General features: G+C 35.5%; 1 protein-coding gene across 3 annotated transcripts in view; it reads left to right on the forward strand.

The window, feature by feature from the left end:
• The window catches only part of CCSER1 (coiled-coil serine rich protein 1), a 1,539,837-nt gene that overhangs the window by 685,196 nt on the left and 833,662 nt on the right, over nt 1-20,979 (forward strand). Inside the window, exon 8 of one of the 3 annotated variants that reach the window (XM_030921416.1) lies at nt 16,109-17,654. The exons of the other annotated variants lie outside the window; for them this stretch is intronic. Within the exon in view, the coding sequence (XP_030777276.1) occupies nt 16,109-16,132 (24 nt within the window). The 3' untranslated portion in view covers nt 16,133-17,654. Of the gene's footprint in view, nt 1-16,108; nt 17,655-20,979 lie in introns of those variants that run through there. 3 annotated transcript variants of the gene reach the window in all.

Here is a 20,979-nt window from a genome sequence, read left to right on the forward strand (position 1 = left end):
AATGAAAAGTAGAGAAAAAAATCATGACACCTTGTGTGTCTGCAAGTCTCTGTAAAATGCCTCTGTCCGAGTTTCCTTCCAATCAGGAACATAATTCTTAGCAAACAGGTCACTAACTCACTTAATTAACTCTCTGCTATGTTCTTAAAGGAGTTTCTATATCAAACTTGAATTGGCATAGCATTTAGCAAGCTATACGAGGCCTTTGGGAAACCTGTTTTTAACAAAAATGGCTTCTTAAATGGGCTTTGATCTCCTTAAAGGATTCTGAATAACTATAAAATCCTAATACACTTATTAACAATGCATATATATGTAGATTTTAAACCGAGTGAAAGATAAATTTATTTTCTGCTTCCTTGGGGAGCATCTTAATGTGGATTTTCTTTAAACATTTCTTGACCTATTGAACATTTGATAAACAGATGTTTTACTCAAGGCTCCCTCCAGATCTTTGACAATTAAGAAATAACATAAAAACCTGTTTAGAATTGCATCATACTCTTCTCAGTTAGTATCTGGGATAGAGGTTTGAAGAAGAGTGATCCTCTTTTCCATTTTTCCACTCATATAATTTTTTTCAATGCTTACTGTTTGTGAGTCACTCCACTATAGACAGTGTTGCAAAGTCAATTAAGCTATGGTTTCTTTACTTCAGGAAATTGCAGACTAGTGAAAAGTGGAGCAGAAAAGAAAAAAATAAACAAAGAAAATATACAATGATAGGCCAGACTGATACATTGATAAGGCTTATAATAGATCTTTATCTAAATACAAAAGTCAGACATCTAATTTAGACCAAAAGAGGATAATATTGTGAGTTGAATTTTACAGAGTAAGTCATGTGTTACTGAATAGAGAAAGGCTATCCTGAGCAGAAAGATGGATATATGGGGGTAAGCATGACATGTTTGAGAATTTTTAAGAAATTTATGACTGTCAGCTTTATCGGTTCCTGGGAGGGTTGGTGGTTGACACTAAAGAGGTTAGCAGGAACACTAAAGGCATCGTAGGGAAAAAAAAAGGGAAAGTGTGTGTGTGTGTGTGTGTGTGTGTGTGTGTGTGTAATTAAGTAACCTAGAGAGGAGATTTTAGAGCATAAATTTTTAGAAATGTGGGGCCTTGTTATATGCCAAAATCTAGACAAACCAATCAGTGTCTATCAACCAGCCTACTTATATTTGAACATAGCAGATGAGTCTTCCTAGTGCAGATGAAAATATTTTCTATGTGTGAAAATAACTTCCTGAAAGTTCTGTCCACATAATTTCCCAAGTTCACATATAATGTTCTTTATGCAGAAATTTTATTTACGACTGAATTCTTGAAGATCACGCCTACTAAGTAACACCAGGTACAACTAAGAGAAGTAAAATATCTGAATGCTCACCCAGAAAGTGATCAATCTATTTCATTTTAATATATTACTTATATTTAGTGAATATACAAAGAATATGTCAAAAATCATTGGCCAGGCCTGATGAATATTGACCTATAGTCTGAACTACTCAGGAGGCTGAGGCAGGAGAATTGCTAGAGCCCAAAAGTTCCAGGCTGCAGTGAGCTATGGTCATGCCACTGCTGGGTGAGAAAGCAAGGACCTGTCTCTAAAAAGTAAAAAAATATATATATAAGCAAAATTACCTTGTCATTATGTGATGCCATCTGGTATTCAAATTGAATTTTATTCACACACATAATTTAATACAGCTTTAATTTTTTTTTCTGGATTCCTTCTCTATATTCACACATTTTGGCAATAACTCATATGTATTTTCTCTCCATTGATACAGAAATAGGGACACTGTAAAGATACAAAACATATATGACATCTAAGAACCCTTAATATTTGTGCTCTAGAGCTCATACGAGATGTGATCTATACTCTGTAGTTTGGAGAGCTAAAGCAATTCATAACTACTTTAGCACTCAGTTCAATTTAAGATGAATTGCCTGTCTTTTTTGATTATACTACTGAGCAAGCTGAATGTCACTTATCTGATGAAAGAACAGTGCCCAGCTATCTCAAATACACTCTGTGCATCATTCAAATTTGGAAACATTTATATCATAGTCATTATCTTAAAATCACAGTATTTGCCAACAAAGCCTTCTGGCTTGATTCCATAGGAGGACATTTAAAGAAAGATATGACATAACAGATTCATTGTCCTGCTTGTATGTGTTTCTCAGTTTGTTCTTTTTCTTTAGGTAAATTAAATTAAATAATTTAGCAATAGTGCAACCATTTACAGTTCTAAAAGAAGCACGTGAAAATGTGGAACAAACCTTTTTTTTTTTCTTTCTTTCTTTCATCAAAGGCAGCATAATGCGACTACACTTAAACTTTGGATTTGCTGTTTCATTGATGATCTACATAATGCCATCGGTGTAAACAGTTAGTTGCTCTACTTTGAAAATTACCTTTGACCTTTTTCTCTCTAGGTATCAGCTGAATTCCAGGTTGCACATGCTGAACTAAACCAGGTAATTGCCCTGGCCTTGTGAATTTAAAAGGCAACTTCTTTGTGAATGTATTTGTTGGTATCATTAACTAGATCTAAGAAAATATAGTTTTTATAAAGTTAGATCATTCATATCTAAGTTGCCTTTTATTCATGTCGCTTGGTAAAAGTTAATTGTACTTTCAAAGTAACAAGGTAGTTAAACAGAGTAATTTTTTTTTTTTTTTTTTTTTTTTTTTTTTTTTTGAGACGGAGTCTCGCTCTTTCGCCCGGGCTGGAGTGCAGTGGCCGGATCTCAGCTCACTGCAAGCTCCGCCTCCCGGGTTTACGCCATTCTCCTGCCTCAGCCTCCCGAGTAGCTGGGACTACAGGCACCCGCCACCTCGCCCGGCTAGTTTTTTGTATTTTTAGTAGAGACGGGGTTTCACCGTGTTAGCCAGGATGGTCTCGATCTCCTGACCTCGTGATCCGCCCGTCTCGGCCTCCCAAAGTGCTGGGATTACAGGCTTGAGCCACCGCGCCCGGCCCAGAGTAATTTTTTTTAGGCAGGATCTCTTTCTCACTCTGTCACCCAGGCTGGAGTGCAGTGGTGCTATCTTAGTTCACTCCATCTCCAGGGCTCAGGCAATTCTCCCATGTCAGCCTCCTGAGTAGCTGGAACTACAGGTGTGTGCCACCATGCCTGGCTAATTTTTGTATTTTTTTTTGCCATGTTGCCCAGGCTGGTGTCGAACTTCTGGGCTCAAGAGATCCACCCGCCTGGGCCTCCCAAAGTGTTGGGATTATAGGCCTGAGCCACCATGCCTGACCAAACAGGGAAGTTCCAATAGGTGTCTGTGGTAGGCTCTTAAGATTGCGCCAATGATTCTCCTTTCTCAGTATTCATGATATTGTATAATTCTTCCTCTACTGACTTGCTCCACATGAATAGAATATGGAAGAAATAAGTTGTCACTTTCATGATTAGTTTACAAACAACTGTGGCATTTGTCTTGGGTGCTCTAACTCACCCTCCCTCGGTTCACTCACTTTGGTAGAAGCCAGTACTGTCATGAGGCCACCCTGTGGAGAGGTCCAAATGACTACTTGGAAGCCAGTTTTCTGAGGCCTGCCAACAACCTTGTGAGTAAGTAGATGCAATCTTTGAGTCAAGCTTTAAGATGATTATACATCTAGTCAGGAGTTGGAATCCAACATCATGAGAGACTCAGCTGGAGGCACCAACGTAAGCTAGGCCTAAAACTGTGAAATAATAGAAACTTATTCCAAGCTACTGAGTTTTGGGATAATTTGTTAAATAACAACAGATATCTATACGGATTTTTATTCTTAGTGTAGCATGCTGCTGTAGTAAGTCTAAAATATGCAGGTCACTTTGGATCTGATCAGTAGATTTTAAGGAGAATGTTAGTGAAAGTGGAAAGTGCCTTGACGGAGCTATTGCTACATGTCATAGTTTTCAATACGGCTGCAGGTTAGGACTTTCAGAAGATTTAAATAAATGGTATTGAAAACTGGAGGAAAGATAATCCTTATTATGTATCTGAAAGTTTAATAACACCATTGATTAAAGTAAGGCAGAAAATAGAAAATGTGCCTAATAAACTGGACGATGTGCCTAAGGAGATGTCTTAGTAAAGAGTTGAAGGTGCTGTCTCGTTTTCTCTAGCAGTACATCTATAAGAGGAGAGAGATAAATTAAAGGAAGGATTGTTAAACAAAGAGGAGCCAGTATTTGTGATGGCTTTGAAAATTCTCAACCTCTCTAGAAATCAAATAATGCTAAATTTAAGAAATGGCTTCAAGCAAAGATCAAATTCAGAGTACTTCCAGGAAAATGTACTCTAAAAATGAAAGTGAGGGTATACATAAAATTTTCTGTCAAGACCTCAGAAAGATTAAAGCTGGTGACTCAGAGAGCCCTTAAAGAGATTAAGAGCATACCCTCTGTGTCCTCTGAAACATTATTATAGCTTCTAGAAAGTTTAAGGACATTATTGCTCCTCCATAGAAGTAGGAGCTCAAGATAGAGAAGGGCTTATCTCAAGAGATTTTTGAATGTGGCTTTTGTCAAATGATATAAACCCCAAGAAGCTTCACAGGAGGCCCATGAAGTTCTTAAGTTATAGACGCAGAAACATTTTCAGCTTGAACAAAGAGGGGAACAGAGACAGTTTAGAATTAGAAGAAACTGTTTGGACTCTCAGTATTATGCTGATAGGGAGTAGGCTGAGAGAGCTGTTCAACTGAATGAGGAACCAGAGGGCAGAACCAGACCCCAGCAGTTAAAGCCAAGAGCCATGGAGAATTATACAAAGTTGTTTGACCTTATTGAGTAACTTCCAGTAATTGCATAATTGGACTTCAGAATTATTATAGGCCAGTGCCTTTTTCGCACCTGCCATTTCCCCCTTTCTGAACGGAAATGTCTAAAGCAGTTACCTTCTCTCTGTATCATTATTATCTATTGTGTTTTGGGGGAACCAATATCTACTAATTTTGAGATGAAGAAGGAGTATATTCAAGGATACGTATTTATGGAACTAGGATCTGAGGTGTCTACACCATGGCTGAACCTGATTCAGATGACAAGACTATTTAATTTGAGTAGGTACTATAGTAGTATCAAACTTTTGGCATCTGTGGAAGTGGGTTAGTATATTTTACATGTAAAAGGAATGTTAACTGGTTGTTAATTAGAGGCCAATAGACAGAATATAGTGATCCCCAATTATCCCTGCCACCTGCTATTCAGACCCTCATATAATCACCATTTTTTGAGTGAAGGCTATATTTATTAGCTTGCTTCTAACAAATATGATACAATGGAACTGATGGGAAGCTACTGATGATACTAGGTTTTGAAGAGGCTGTGGGGCCCATCTTTGATACTCTGGCTCACTCTCCCTTGGATCCCTTGTCCTGGTAATGCTTCCATGTCATGAGGCCCCCAACAGTGAGACCTTCATGAGTGAATTTAGAAAATGATCCATCAGCTCCAGTGGATCTGTAGCTGAGAATACCATAGTCCTGGCCTACAGCATGATTACAACCAGAAGAGGCCTTTAGTTACAAGACCCAGCTAAGCCATACCCAAATTCCTGACTCACAGAAACTCCGTAAGATGATAAATACTTGTTCCATTTAATGTGCTGTGCAGCCATAGGTAACTAATACAGCCCTCAATAAATATTTGCTACCAAATATATGTGAGCGGAAGGTTAAAAAACTGTAAATAAAATGAGAAAAATTAGGTCCTATAAGTATTAACATTTTGAGACTGGGACATGGGTTATCCAAGTCAATATTTCAATAATAACATATGTAAAAGAATGAGTTATTGAACAAGATTTTAAGTATCTTAATATTGTGTTCAAATGTTAGGGGAAAATCCCAGAACAAATAACATTTCTTATATCAACTATTATTTCCTTGCTATCCTTTAGTGTATTCAGTGGTTACCATGCATTATGCTATCATTGTATACCTTTTTCTTTCTGTCATTCTATTTTTCTCTACTGACTTTTTTTATGCCAAATCTCTTTCACTATCACTCTCTCTCACTGCATTGCTTCATTATTTCTTTGTCTTTCTTGAGATTTTGTTTTCTGTCTCACACATGTACACACAAAAGCACAACCACATGCAAATAACTAAAATAATTTAGTTACTGATGTAGTAAAAATTATAGGAGCAAAATAAAATTTCTTGCTCAATAGTTTACTAAGTCTAAATAGAACAAGTCATTTTAACAATAATGCAAGGGAAACCCATCACCTAAGTTGGAAGAAAAAAAAATTGTAATATTTTTAATTTGCTCCATGAGAGAAAAATTACTAGAGATGAGTTGTTTTTTAATCATTCAGAAATTCATGATTATCCTCCAAGTACAGAATATCTGTTTGCATGGGATTGCTTTCACTCTCATAAATATCGCTATGGTATTTAGTGCATTGTTGGCTATTCAACTTTTTATATACCTATGATTTTAAAATGCCTATACTCTGCTAATATTTACATAAATTATAATTAACCTTCTGTGACTTTTATCTTTATAATGAAATGTTCATTCAAAATAAAATGCGAAATATTATTTTTCATTTCTAATGACACTTTGCTTTTAAAATATTCTAAAATTATTAGTTTGATTTATTTAATTAGCTAAATGTTTAAAAAAAGAAAATATGTTTTTCATTAATTGTTACATATAATGTATTATTTCTCTTATTAGTGATTTGATAATCATCTTTTTTTAGGTAATATTGAGGGAACACTTTTTAAAATGGAGAAATAGATGTTCTTAAGATGTGTTGACCTATTTATATCACCTTATAGATTTATACTTGAATTGGTAGATATAAATATCTACTGTTTGTACATTCCACTATTTCTTTTCTTTTAGCTAGAAAGGTATAATGTTAAAATTCCCTTTTAGGAAATAAAATGATTTTATTTAGAAAATGCTGGACACTAAAACAAGACAAAGCAAAACAAAATGCATATTTTTGTAAAAAGTGAGATACTATTTTTATTACAAACAACTTTAAAATATTTTATGTTGAGTCAGAATGCGTGAGGTGGCTTAATTAGGAAATTTTCAATTTTGAAGCTATTTCATAGATCTCGATATTGGCATGGGAAATTGGCTTTTTGAACCTCAATGAATAATACTTGTTTTTCTTCTTAAACACAGCTTTGTGTGGTGTATCCTCTGGTTTCCTATTACTATTTCTACACTATTTTGACTTAAATTTGTTTCATGCAGTAATTCTTAGGTGTCATTACCACTGGCACTTGGTAGGAGCTAAAACATATAGCCAGTATAAATTTTGCCTATATGAATCCTCAAGTTTTGGTCTTTGTTTAAATCCCAGGTGCTGTCATACTAAGACAAGAAATTACACAATTCTCATATAACCAGCTTTAGTTCTATAGTGACTTTTCACCCTGAGAAAATTTGATCTAAGGCGAGAAAGCTACTAACATTTATGTTATTCAATAAAAAAGAAAATGATTTTTTAAAAAACATATAACATATACATAAAATATCAAATTATAAACATACTTCCTTATTTCTTAGAGATGATCCTATCATATTGTTATTCAAAGATAATGTTTTACTGAGACAGGGAATATTATGATTAGAGTTTTGTGTTTGAGTCAATATATTATGACAATCATGTCATAAAAGTCTGAGAGAAAATATATGACAAACTTCAGGTTAATTACTATTTATTATAAAAATTGAGACCAGTTTTTGAGAGGTGATGAGTGAGAGACGTAATAAATATATACTCATTATGTGTTGATTACTGTTCATATATTCTAACAGGTAAAATTTCTCACAGAACATGTCAGGTATAGCTTACAGTCACTACTGCAACAAGATGCAAATATTTCAGTGTCATTCGAAAAACTGACAAGGAATTTTAAGTTTCTTCTAATATATCAATCAATCACTAGACTCCTTTCATACTTGGAAATGTTGGGCTTAAGTTACTGTAGAATTCAAACATTTGGGTTGTGGAGTAGCAGATAAAATGAAGCCTCAAATCATTCTCTAATCTGAAGTACATCCTGGCAGAATTACTGTGACTTGTCTGTTAAAATTGATTTCCTTTTAAAGAAAAATAGGCTTTTCTTATTGTGTCAAAAAATGTTATTATCTATTATGTGTCTTTTCTTGTGACAATCCTTTCCTTTTATGTCCCAGAAGGAAAAAAATATTATTTTTCCTCCCAAGTTTTTATATCCTATTTTACTCACTAAGGAATAATCTGTGTTGCACACAAAATGAAATACATTCCAAAACAGAGTAAAGAGTAATGTTTAAAAATGAATATAGAGGTCACACACAGTGGCTCACACCTGTAATCCCAGCACTTTGGGAGGCCGAGGCAGGCGGATCACCTGAGGTCGGGAGTTCGAGACCTGCCTGACCAACGTGGAGAAACCCCATCTCTACTAAAAATACAAAATTAGCAGGGCATGAAGGTACATGCCTGCAATCCTAGCTACTCAGGGGACTGAGGCAAGAGAATTGCTTGAACCCAGGAGGCGGAGGTTGCGGTGAGCCGAGATCACGCCATTGCACTCCAGCCTGGGCAACAAGAGCGAAACTCTGTCTCAAAAATGAGTATAGAATGGGCAGACATTTGTAATACTACTGATTGCCCTTATCTTAATTCACATCATCTCTCTTGTTTGACTTTATAATGCTTTTTGCATGGCAGCCTTGAAAGATGAATTGATACCTCAGAATTTTACAATGTGACTTTGAAGTCTACTAGGGAACCTTAAGCAAGCAACTTCCTTTAGGACACTAAAATACTTGATGGGGTTTGGGAGGGAGTTGCTTTGTGTTAGCTATTATTGTTAGTGATGATGATTAGGTTTGATGTTATTTTGTTTAATAAGACTACTCAGGAACAAAAAGCTACCTTCAAATACCTTCCCACCTCATCTCCAATATTTTTTTAAGATTAGACTTTATCCACCCTAAATTACATCTATATTGAATGGAAAACCAGGTGTTGGTATTTTCTGCAATAGTGACTTAATGATGATTTATTGAACTGTAATGCTTTGTAATTAGAATATTTCTAGATAAAAACAAAATACAATATGGGAGAGCCCAGGAATTGTAGTTCCCATCCAAAATTACAATAACTTTATTTCCATAATAGCAGAAGAGAAATTAGAATGTCTTGAGGTAATAGCTCACACATTTAGAAGAAGAACTTCAAATATTGAAAGAACATACTCATTAAAGTAGAAGTTAGATCAGGTATTCAGAAACTTCAGCATGCTGTCAACAGATATAAAAATGCAATGACATTCATTTTTTGATCAATTACATGAGAATTATGCTGCCTAAACACTACATAAGCTATGATAAAATAAAAGTTGGTAAGTTATAAATACTATAAGTGCCTTGGGAGTGAGATATAAGAGCACATCACTTTTATTTAATTTCTAGTTAGTCTGTGAGATTGAACTCTCAGTACATATTTAAGGCCAGAATCTTAATTATAAAATGACTGTCAGGTTACATTTTGACCTCAGGTTAATAAAACAATATTAAGAGCATTAAAATTTTTTTTTATTAATCAGAGTTTAACAAAACAGCATGGTAAATTCCTGTGAAATTGATTTATACTTTCTTCATTTACCTCTAATCTGAAATATATTTTATGTTTAGATTTGCTTCCTTAGGATTGTGACTTGATTTTTCTCTTTGCTCAAAGTTACCTGTAGGTGTGTTATTCTTTGGGGATAGTGATAGTTAAGAAATGCTATTTGAAGGCTTACTCTATTAGAAGACTTAGTTACTAACATTTTCATGATAATATAATGAGTCATAGAAAATTTGCATTGAGATTTATTGAATAAACCTGACATATTTAAACTGTTTGCCATAATCATGAGTCTAGCACCTGTATGCCACAACAGTATTTTAAAGTACTATACTTTGCACCTTCTTCACTAAGAATTGATCTGATAAATTCCTTTTTGCTAGATTGTGTCATGTCCATCTTTTTAATACCCTCCTTGTTCATTATTAAGTGCCGTTAGCCATACTGTCTAATGAAAGGTACATAATATCAAGTCTGATTACTGCTCTAATGTTTTCCAGGCATGCTTGGTGATGAGCCTGGCATATGAAACAATTTCCTACAGTAATACAACTAATTAAAGTAGGCAGTCATCCACACACCACTTCCTAATGAATTATAAGAAGCTCATTAATCTCATCCACTCTTACTCCAAAAAGTCCACTAATAGGACCTGTAGGTAAGAGTACAATCCTCAGCCTTAAAAAATGGACAGCTGTCATAAAATCAGACTTAAGGATTTAAGTTAAAAAATTACAAATTGCTAATCAATGTTGTAAATGAAATGTGTAGCGTCTAAACTCTGCTCAGATTATTTATTGACAAGATCCTTTTCTATTTTTCTCCTATAATTGATATAACAAAGAAAAAATGATTTATTGTAATATAGTGACTCTTCACCACCTCAAAGACTACAGTTGAATTAACCATCTCACATATCCGCCTATATAGATCATATGAGAGTCATGAATGGAGTACTTGAGATCAAGTGATAAAAGATAGCCTGTTTTCTTTCCACAGAGGACTGGAGTATCTTCCTAAAATGTCAAAACATAATAATAATTATTCTTTTGTTAACTCTTCTCCAGTTTTGTGAGGTGCCAGATCAAACAATGTAACAAACTATTACTCCATTCAGTTACAGATAGTTTGGCGATATAGAAACAGTTTTACAGTAAAAGACATAAGATTGTAAAATGTAAAACACGGAGAGACCATTTTTGAACTACAAATGTGAATGGTAATAAAAGATCATTTTAAGGGGGATTTTGTTTTATCTTCATTATAAGTTGATTTTTTAAAATGCAGCAGTTTCTGTTCTGAAGCTGATTACTGTTGTGCCACATATGTGGACTTCTTTCCTTAGAAGTGACTAATAAATATGTAGATTTCAAAATTAATGCTGAATAATGATAATGGGTTAATTGTAAATAGGAAAGCACATTTTTCACTTAAGGAATGATCATGTTCAAAATTGTTATCTACATCTATAAATTTCTGGCTAATATTTTGTATTCTTTATGGAGTAAGAGATTGGATATTTGGCGCAGAGGATTTTCTTTTGTAAAACAGATGTTTAAAAATCTGACCACTTGGCCGGGCGCGGTGGCTCAAGCCTGTAATCCCAGCACTTTGGGAGGCCGAGACGGGCGGATCACGAGGTCAGGAGATCGAGACCATCCTGGCTAACCCGGTGAAACCCCGTCTCTACTAAAAAATACAAAAAACTAGCCGGGTGAGGTGGCGGGCGCCTGTAGTCCCAGCTACTCGGGAGGCTGAGGCAGGAGAATGGCGGGAACCCGGGAGGCGGCGCTTGCAGTGAGCTGAGAACCGGCCACTGCACTCCAGCCTGGGCGACAGAGCGAGACTCCGCCTCAAAAAAAAAAAAAAAAAAAAAAAAAAAAAAAAAAAAATCTGACCACTTTGGTAGGTAGAGATTTTCCTAAGCCTATCACTGAGAAAAATATCTCCCCATCTAGAATCAGCTATCTAGTTGCCATGTGTGTGAAGGAGAGTTGGTTCTGTGCTGTGAACAATTAGGGGACCTGACTTTGGCAAAGGCTTCTCCATCATCTAGTTGTGTGGCCTTGAGAAAGCAGCTTACACAGCATGTAATGCATCTTTCTTCGTAAAATGAGGGGGTTAGGCTAGAGCAGTGTATCCCCAAATATGGAAAGTACCAGATAGTAAATTTTATGTTTTCAATAATTCTTGGATACAACAGTAAAATAATTGTACTGTATGAGGTAACGCAATTCCCCTTTTAAATTCCAATTCAATTCTCCTGAAATCAAGGAGGTAAGTTTTGTGCTGTAAGTCTGTAATACACTGGCATATCTTACTTTTTGTTTTGATAAAGTGGGTAGATCACCTCATAGTTACTAAGAGACAAGGGAGATGTGTTGCTGAACAGAAGAATTTTGAATTTAAGTCTTTTGGTTAAAAGAAGAAAATTTCTTGAAAGTTATCTTAAAGATAATAGAAAATTACACAAAAGTCTTAAGAAAATGTTCACAGCTCAAATTGACCTTGTTTTGAGCAGAAATCCTTATCTGAAAAAGTCTTGCTCCAATTAGCAGACTTAATTAATGCCAACTATTATAAGCTAGCTATCTATTGAATAAACTTTGGTAACAGACTTTAATGTTAATAGGAAACATGACTTATCATCATAATATCCAACGTTTGTTTAATGCTTAATGACTAATGTTTATTAAATGTTTGGAAGTCAGGCACTCCTAAATTCTTTATATGTGTTAACACATGGTAGTTTTCACCATACAAGTTAATGTTAACAACAACTTTATTAAGTATGCACTAATATTTTCCCCATTTTACAAATGAGGAAACTGAAGTGCCAAGAGATTTAAGCAATTTGAGAAAGGCCAAACAGCTGGTAAATGACAAAGTTTTAAAAATTCTGTAAGTACCCAATACTCTATGCATTTCTGTCTCTTATTGTTTCATATCTCACCATCCCCAGTAATCCTTATTTAACTTCATTGTCTCCATTCTCAATGATAAGCTTGTATCTTTCAACATTATATTTGTAATATCTGGCACAAGACAGGCACTCAGAAGGTATTTGTTGAAATTTGTATGAATGATTAATTAATCAATGAATCTGTGCTATAAAACAGACAACTTAAAAATGCCTCTAAGTGCTGGGCACAGTGACTCATGCCTGTAATCTCAGCATTTTGGAAAGCCAAGGCAGGCGAATTGCCTGAGGTCAGGAGTTCGAGACTAGCCCAGCCAACATGGTGAAACCCCATCTGTACTAAAAATACAAAAATTAGCCGGGTGTGGTGGCAGGTGCCTATAATCCCAACTACTCGGGGTGCTGAGGCAGGAGAATTGCTTAAACCCGGGAGATGGAGGTTGCTGTGAGCCGAGGTAGTGCCATTGCACTCCAGCCTGGGCTACAGAGTGACTCCATCTCAAAAAAAGAAAAAAGAAAACAAAGCCTCTCAGCTAAGCATAACTTATTGGACTTTAAGACCTCACACTTGGTACTTCCTATTTTCCTCCTTGACTTAGTTTTCTTCTGATTATCTGTTACTAATCATGGATAATTTAAAAACTGCTTTCATGAATACTAGAAAACTGTGCTTTCATGTCAGAATGTACAGGTTCAAATGAATATGCCATCACTTATCTCCATCTATGTATTTAACTGCGTGACTTTGAAAAATGTATTTAACTTTCTCAAGAGTTTCAGTTTTATTATCTGTACAATATAGATATTAATATCTATTGCATATAGCCAGCAGGATTGTTGTATTAACTACTTTAAACACATCAAAATGTGTTTAAAACCACCAAAGAATTCTCAGCATATTGTACATGTGTTATGAGGCAATATAACATCATATTGAAATAGCTGGAAATTAAAGCCAAACAAACCAACTATTGCTGAATAGTTCTGGGAGACTGGTACAATGGTTATACATCTAAAGCATTAATTTCTCAATGCTTAATCGCAAAATACAAGTTCCTAACTCAGAGCAATTGTAAGGGCTAAATTTGATAATATGTTCAGAGTGCCTGGCATACAGTTAAAACCAAATAAATATTAGTTGATCTTGTTTGTCATAGTATTCCTTTTCAAAAAAAATGTTTTCCTATTCATTTGGTTTAATATCTGGGGAAATAAAAGACTCAAAACTGAAAACATTTCCTCGACTATTTTCCTGGAGTTCTCAAAAACATAACCACTATTTTTGCCTGTAAACAAATAACTCATATTATCTTGAACACTGTGCTGCTTAAAGCTATGACTGCAAGAAGTAGAAAATGTAGGACTAACATAAGCTAATTTGTTGTGTCTGTATTTTACACATCAGTGGCAATTGGAAGACTATGATAGGGAGAAGATTTAAACTCTATCCTTGTATTCACAACTCCCTAAATAGAAAGAAATGCAATTTAAGCATTTGAAAAATATATTGGAGAAGATTAATTTGAAAATAGAATGTGCATAAGTGCATGGATAGATGTATCTCTTGTTGGATGACTGCAAGTAAGCCTTGCTGTGAAAATATCTAAGAAGCAAAATTTATTGTAAACAAGTTTTCCATTAAATGGCAGTATATTATTGGGAATACATTTCTAAAAAAACAAAAAAAAAAAAAAACACAAAATGAAACCCATACACAAACATTTTTTTAAAAAAATCTATCATTCTGCAAACTAGCACTTCAGAGATTACACATTTTTTCCTGTATCCTGCCATGTGCCTGTGGAGCGAACATTTTTTGAAGTGAAGCAAATGAACTGCATGTGGGATACCATGTTTAAACTAGAAGGCACCCTGCAACCTCAAGATTCCCAATTCCTTAGAGATAAGGGATAGAGATTGTTAGTTGACTTAAAAAAAAAAACAAAACTATTAACTCTCAATCATATTGAATTACTATGATGTGTTTCAAAGTCAGATGTATTAGTAACTTGTAAAAATTACTTCAGACAGTATTTGAGCATTTTCCCAGAGTACTTAGGACAAAATCTATAATTCAGGGCCACTACTGTCATCCTAGTTAAATATACTTTATCTCCTTCTTCTAATATTGTAATAGCCTCGTAGTTGGTATTCTCACTTCCTCTCTTACAACCTTAACTGCTCATATTATTTCCTTCAATGGACCTTCCTTCAGATTTTTGCAAATATTATGTCATGTCTCTGTTAAATACCCTTTACTGCTTCATTCAGTCTCTGTATTCTTAAGATAAAGTCTAAGAAGCACAAATGATGTAACTTGTTTTCCAGTATTTCAAGTGCCATTCAATCCAATTGTGCTTTGGTATTTCATCTACACTAAATATCTTTTATTTCTTTGAAATTTCTGTGTTCTCTTTTACACATTCAGGTGTTTTCTTCCTCTTTTTCCGTGGTAAAATCTTACTCATACTTCTGATCTCAAGGTATACATTACTTCTTCAAAAAAGACTGGGCTAGGTTTTCCTAGAATCTAGTAATTCTCTTACATAACACTCATGATACGTAAAACAAAACAAAACAAAAATCTGCCTCTTGTGCAATTTGAATCTGTCCCTAGCACTATTTTATGTGCGGCTGCATTCTCAGCTCTTTCTTTGCCCAGTGGCTAGCATTTAACATTCACTTATTCCTAAATTCTTTACTGAATAAAAGTTAAAGTAATGGGTGTTATGAGTTCAAGCTCACACCAGAATTTCCTCAAGGGTTATGCACGTATCCTTACAATTTCAGATACTGTAGTAGTCACTTTGGTGATCCTCTCCCCACACAGACATTCTTCCTTGACACTGAGCCCACGAGGTGAAAAATACCTGATTTTTTTTTTTGAAGCTAGGGCTTGGACATGTGACCCAATCCTGGCCAATGGACCAGAGGAATAAACTGGATGAAAAGGATACTTGTAAGGAGAAAATGTCTTTCCCCTTATTAAATATAGTTGACTGAGAACATGCTTTTTTGATCTGTATTTGCCTTCCAACAACTCTGAGGAATCAAATCTGAAAACCAATGCCAATCCTTTGCAGATGGGTGAAAATAAGATATATAATATGTGGGCCTTTGATGATATTCTTGTGCTGCTGAATTAACCGAGCCTGGAACCACTTACCTCTATTCATCTTGTTATATAAGATAATACGTATAGTTTCTTTTTTCAGCCACTTATAAGTAGATATCTTTTTATTTACTGTCAAAAGAACCCTCACTGATGTAGATGCCCTCAGGACTTGATCCTCCCTGAGTTCCTCTTATGCAGTTAGGATAATCGTCTGTTAGAGTAGGGAAGCCTAACTTATTTACTTCTCAGTGGGGACAAGTTTGATCTTTAACTTGTGTGCTCTCATTTTCCAAAAAGGAGATAGACCGGAATCCTAAAAAAGTAAGTCTAAATATCAGTGTCCTTTTACGTTTCCCATCTAAATTATCTCTAAGAACATTTAAGGTTCACTGAAGATCTGCAAAATAATTCAAGCAAAATGCTGAGTTGGTAGAAGTATAAGGACTGTTATTTATTTTTATTGTTTTTACAGACCACATACTCTAGGGAATTCTGAAAACCTGACTAACATCAATTGAAGATTGGTGTTCAAGAGGCCTAGATTATCCATGATGACTTATTCAAAAGTTGAAGATGAAAGGAAAGAGTAAAGACTTTTTCCATCCAGTTCTGTAGTCTGAAAGGAAAAGAAGTAGGCAAAGGGCAGGCTCTTCTATGTCATTATATTCATTCAAATGATTCTCTTAAAATAATAATGAACTTGTCTGTAGGCAAGACAAATGGGCAGGAAACCTCCTTACTCCAAGAATACTCCTTTGTTACTTTATTAAAATATTTTATAAGGGTAAAGTAAATTGACTGAAGTATCAACATTTCTATATATGTGTGGTCTTTAGAGACCAGAAACTCTCATTGTATTAGGCTGTTCTTGCATTGCTATAAAGAAATACCTGAGACTATGTGATTTATAAGAAAAGAGATATAATTGGCTCACAGTTCTACAGACTGTACAGGAAACATAGTAGCATGTGCTTCTGGGGAGCCTCAGGAGGCTTCCAATCATGGCGGAAGGCAAAGGGAAAGCAGCCTCATTGTATGGTGAGAACAGAAACAAGAACAAGAGAGAGTGGCTGAGAGGTGCCACACAGTTTTAAATGACCAGATCTCACAAGAACTCAATATCAGGAAGACAGCACCAAGCCATGTGGGATCCACCCTCATGATCCAAACACCTCCCTCTAGGCTCTACCTCCAGCATTAGGGATCACAATTCGACATGAGATTTGAGCAGAGACAAATATCCAAACTATATCACTCAGAATCCAGAATAGAAAGAGTATGCCCCATAGCACTTTTATTCTCTACAGAAACAGATACTGTGCTGAGCTCAAAGAATAATAGTGATTTATCAAATGTGAATGTGCAAACCTCTTTTGTACTGTATCTATGGAATCCTGGTTACTGGGGCTTTGAGCCACTGTCCCATAAAATCTCCTAATACTACCTAACTGATAGCGTGTCTTTAAAAATCTAATTTAATGAAATGATGGACATAAAGCCCATGGAACTGATTGTGCAATCTTCTATTATTTGATTAGATGTTAAACTTGGAAAACTTTTTTTTGATAAAATGTGAAATATATAAATGAGTTAAATTGTTGTGACTTTCCTTGTAAGATTCAAAACAATAAGGTTTTTTTTTAATACTTTGTTTTCTGTCTTCTCTTGAAAATAGCTTTATGTTTATTAAGCAATCTTGGCTTTAGATATTAGGGACAATAAAAATTTATGCAATTTTCCCAGTTTTCTATAGCTGTTGTTTGTAAGTATGAAATCCTGTCTTTTGTTACTGAAATATTACCTTTTATTTTAGCTTTTTTGATAACTTTTACATTTGCCTTGAGCAAGTCACGTATCTTTTCTATTTCTATTTTCCATATCAGTGTATTTATGAAAGACAGTAATGATTGTGATGTACTTTACAAAAAAAGATAAAATCGTATTGAAAAGACTGTTGAATATGAAAGCAGTGTGTTAAATGCCAGATATAGGAACAAATATGAAGAAAATTTCTATTATATTTTGCTAAATAGATTTAGTACTGTGAAAGGCAGTAAAATTATTTCCAGATAAACACTTTCTTGAGTATTCAAGGATTAATTGTCCAGGATAAGAAAAAATCCAGAGTTTTGATTATATTGCATATTTCCTGTTCTGCCTTCACTGAATAGTTAATTAGAATACCACCAGGAGGCGTCTTCTTGGGTCAAAGATGGAATATATTTGTGGGCAAAAAATATTTTTCCTTAAGGAATTTGTAGGCTAATCTAAAGAAATAAAAATCAATTTTAACTTCAAATTTCAGCCTAATTAGAAGATCACTCACACATTCATTCATTCAATTGATATTTATTGAACTCCTTCTCTGTGAATGTTATTGGACTAGATGATTTGAGATGTACAATGACAAAATATGACTTCTATCTGCAAAGAGCTTATCCTTAATAGGGAAGTTAAGAAATATATAAAAATAACTCTATTAAGGCTCTTTTAGTGAGTGTTGAAACAAAGGCAGGGAAAGCAGTTACGAATATTTCTAACCAGATAAAAAGGCAGTGGCAATGGGAATTGAAGGAAGTGAACGAATTAAAAGAATTTTGAGTGAAAAAGGGGATTGTTTGTCAGCTGGATATGGAATGTTGGGAGGTGGTGAGAAGTGAAGGGCAGGGATTTTTTTTTTTTTTTTCTTTATTCTTTTTTTTTTTTTTCGAGAGAGAGAGTCTGGCTCTGTCACCCAGGCTGGAGTGCAGTGGCGCCATCTCGGCTCACTGCAAGCTCTGCCTCCCGGGTTCACACCATTCTCCTGCCTCAGCCTCCCGAGTAGCTGGGACTACAGGGGCTGGCCATCACACCCGGCTAATTTTTCTATTTTTAGTAGAAACGAGGTTTCACCATGTTAGCCAGGATGGTCTCGATCTCCCGACCTTGTGATCCGCCGGCCTCGGCCTCCCAAAGTGCGTTTTGAGATAGAGTCTAGCTCTGCCACCCAGGCTGGAGTGCAGTGGTGCAATTTCAGCTCACTGCGACACTAACCTCGGCCTTCTGGGTTCAAGCAGTTCTCTTGCCGTCAGCCTCCCAAGTAGCTAGGATTACAGGCATAGGCCACCATGCTTGGCTAATTTTTGTATTTTTAGTAGTGATGGGGTTTCACCATGTTGGCCAGGCTGGGGGATTTCTGGTTTCTTCTCTAACAGCTAAAAAGCTTGGAAGGCATTACTCCTTCCAAGCTTATTTATTCCTTAAAATAAGAAAAAGTTGAACAAACTGAAAGTCAACAATATTCCTTGGGCTCATCAGAGAAATTAGGACATAAAACTAACTGCTACTCCCAAATCTGGAAAGGCAGGCAATTATAGAGAAAAGCAGCTAAGATCCGTTTAACTGCAGCAGAAGTCACTGAAACCATAAACTGGTAGGGACACTTAAATGGTAATTCTGATGAATATCTGACTGAAGGCTGAGTGTGGACTAGCTTGAGAGTAAGAAAATCCTATTCTTAGCAAACTATCACAAGAACAGAAAACTAAACACTGCATGTTCTCACTCATAGGTGGGAATTGAGCAATGAGATCACTTGGACACAGAAAGGGGAACATCACACACCACACACCGGGGCCTATTGCGGAGAACGGGGAGGGGAGAGGGGGGAGGGGGGAGGGGGGAGGGGGGGAGGGATAGCGTTAGGAGATATACCTAATGTAAATGACGTGTTAATGAGTGCAGCACACCAACATGGCATATGTATATGTATGTAACAAACCTGCATGTTGTGCACATGCACCCTAGAACTTAAAGTATAATAAGAAAAAAAGAAAAAAGAAAAGAAGATCCTGGGGACCTCATTCTTAGGGAATCCCGCACACTTTGATGACTCTCACCTCTTGTGATCCCATCAGGTTCTCATAGTAAGGAACTAAGAAAAATCACCCTTTGTCTTTGTCAAGGGTGGGGGAAAGTAAACATCTGAAGTATGCCTAGAGCATTCTCTATACATAAGCCTCTTGCAAGGAGAAAAAAACTTTACCAGTCAAATATTTATCTCACCAAGGAGAAGGAGTACTTACTCAATTACAGGCCTCTCTAACCATTCTGTCCACATTATATAGGAGAAATAAAACTGTGATGGTTAATTTTATAATATGTGCCAATTTAATACACTAAGAAAGACTTGTGAAGGACACAGCCCAGGGATACAGGTCCACTTAAGACCAACTGTAATTGTAAGATTATAGAACGTTTTCCCTCCCCAACTTTTTACCACCACATCAACAGGACTTCAGTATAATAAGTGAATTATAGCTGAGAGAGCTGGAAAGCACACGCTGCAACTTAGAAAAGAAAAAAGAAAAAAAAATCATTAATACAAGAATGAGAGTCAGAAAACAGTAGTCAGAATCACAGAATTTTTGTTGCTATTGGTTGTCATTACATTTATTTATTGAAAGGTAAAATATTAAGCCAGTTTAAAGACTGAGATAAATAGGAGAGAGTAAATAAGCTAAAAGTTACTCCAAATTAGAAGACTTCCCTTATATAGTAGCATTCTGAGTGAACAAGTGCTCAACCTTCCCCATACTGCTCCTCATTTCATATGCACATGACTAGCTGAATAATTCTTGAAAAACCTGTATTTTCCCCATCATCCTGAATGATGGAAAGTGTTCTCTATATGCGACAATTTATAGCACACTGTGATTATAATAATAAACAGCATACCATTTATCATCAATGCATATGCTGATTTTATATATTTTGGTAATCATTCCTTTATTCAACTGATTTTCTATAACTGTGTTCCGAAAGTGAGGTTACAAGGCTGAAAATGATGTGTTCTAATTCACATCTCTAATTGGTTTTGATAAGCCTGGAGCTGTGGAATGAGAAGGAGTGGGAGGGGACTATAAATCTTTGAAATGCTTCCCAGATGATTTAGAAAAAGTCTACTTCCACACCTACTGAAAACTACCTATCTAGATGTTATGCATATACCTCAGTATCCATATATTTCACTGCATGTTACCCTTGAACAAGGGATGGGGAGGCACCAACCTCCATGCAGTTGAAAATACATGTATAACTTTTGATCCTCCTCAACCTTGACTACTAACAGTCTACTATTGACTAGAAGTCTTACTGATAACATAACACTGTTGATTAACTTGTATTTTGTTTATGTATTATATACTGTATTTTTGGAGTAAGCTAGAGAAAAGAAAATGTTTTTGAGAAAATCATAAGGAAGAGAAAATATATATTATTCATTAAGTGGAAGTAGATTATCATAAACATTTTTATCTTCATCCTCTTCACATTGAGTGGATTGAGGAGGAACAGGAAGATGAA

The sequence above is a fragment of the Rhinopithecus roxellana genome, chromosome 2, assembly GCF_007565055.1.
Source record: "Rhinopithecus roxellana isolate Shanxi Qingling chromosome 2, ASM756505v1, whole genome shotgun sequence".
NCBI classification, from domain to species: Eukaryota; Metazoa; Chordata; class Mammalia; order Primates; family Cercopithecidae; genus Rhinopithecus; species Rhinopithecus roxellana.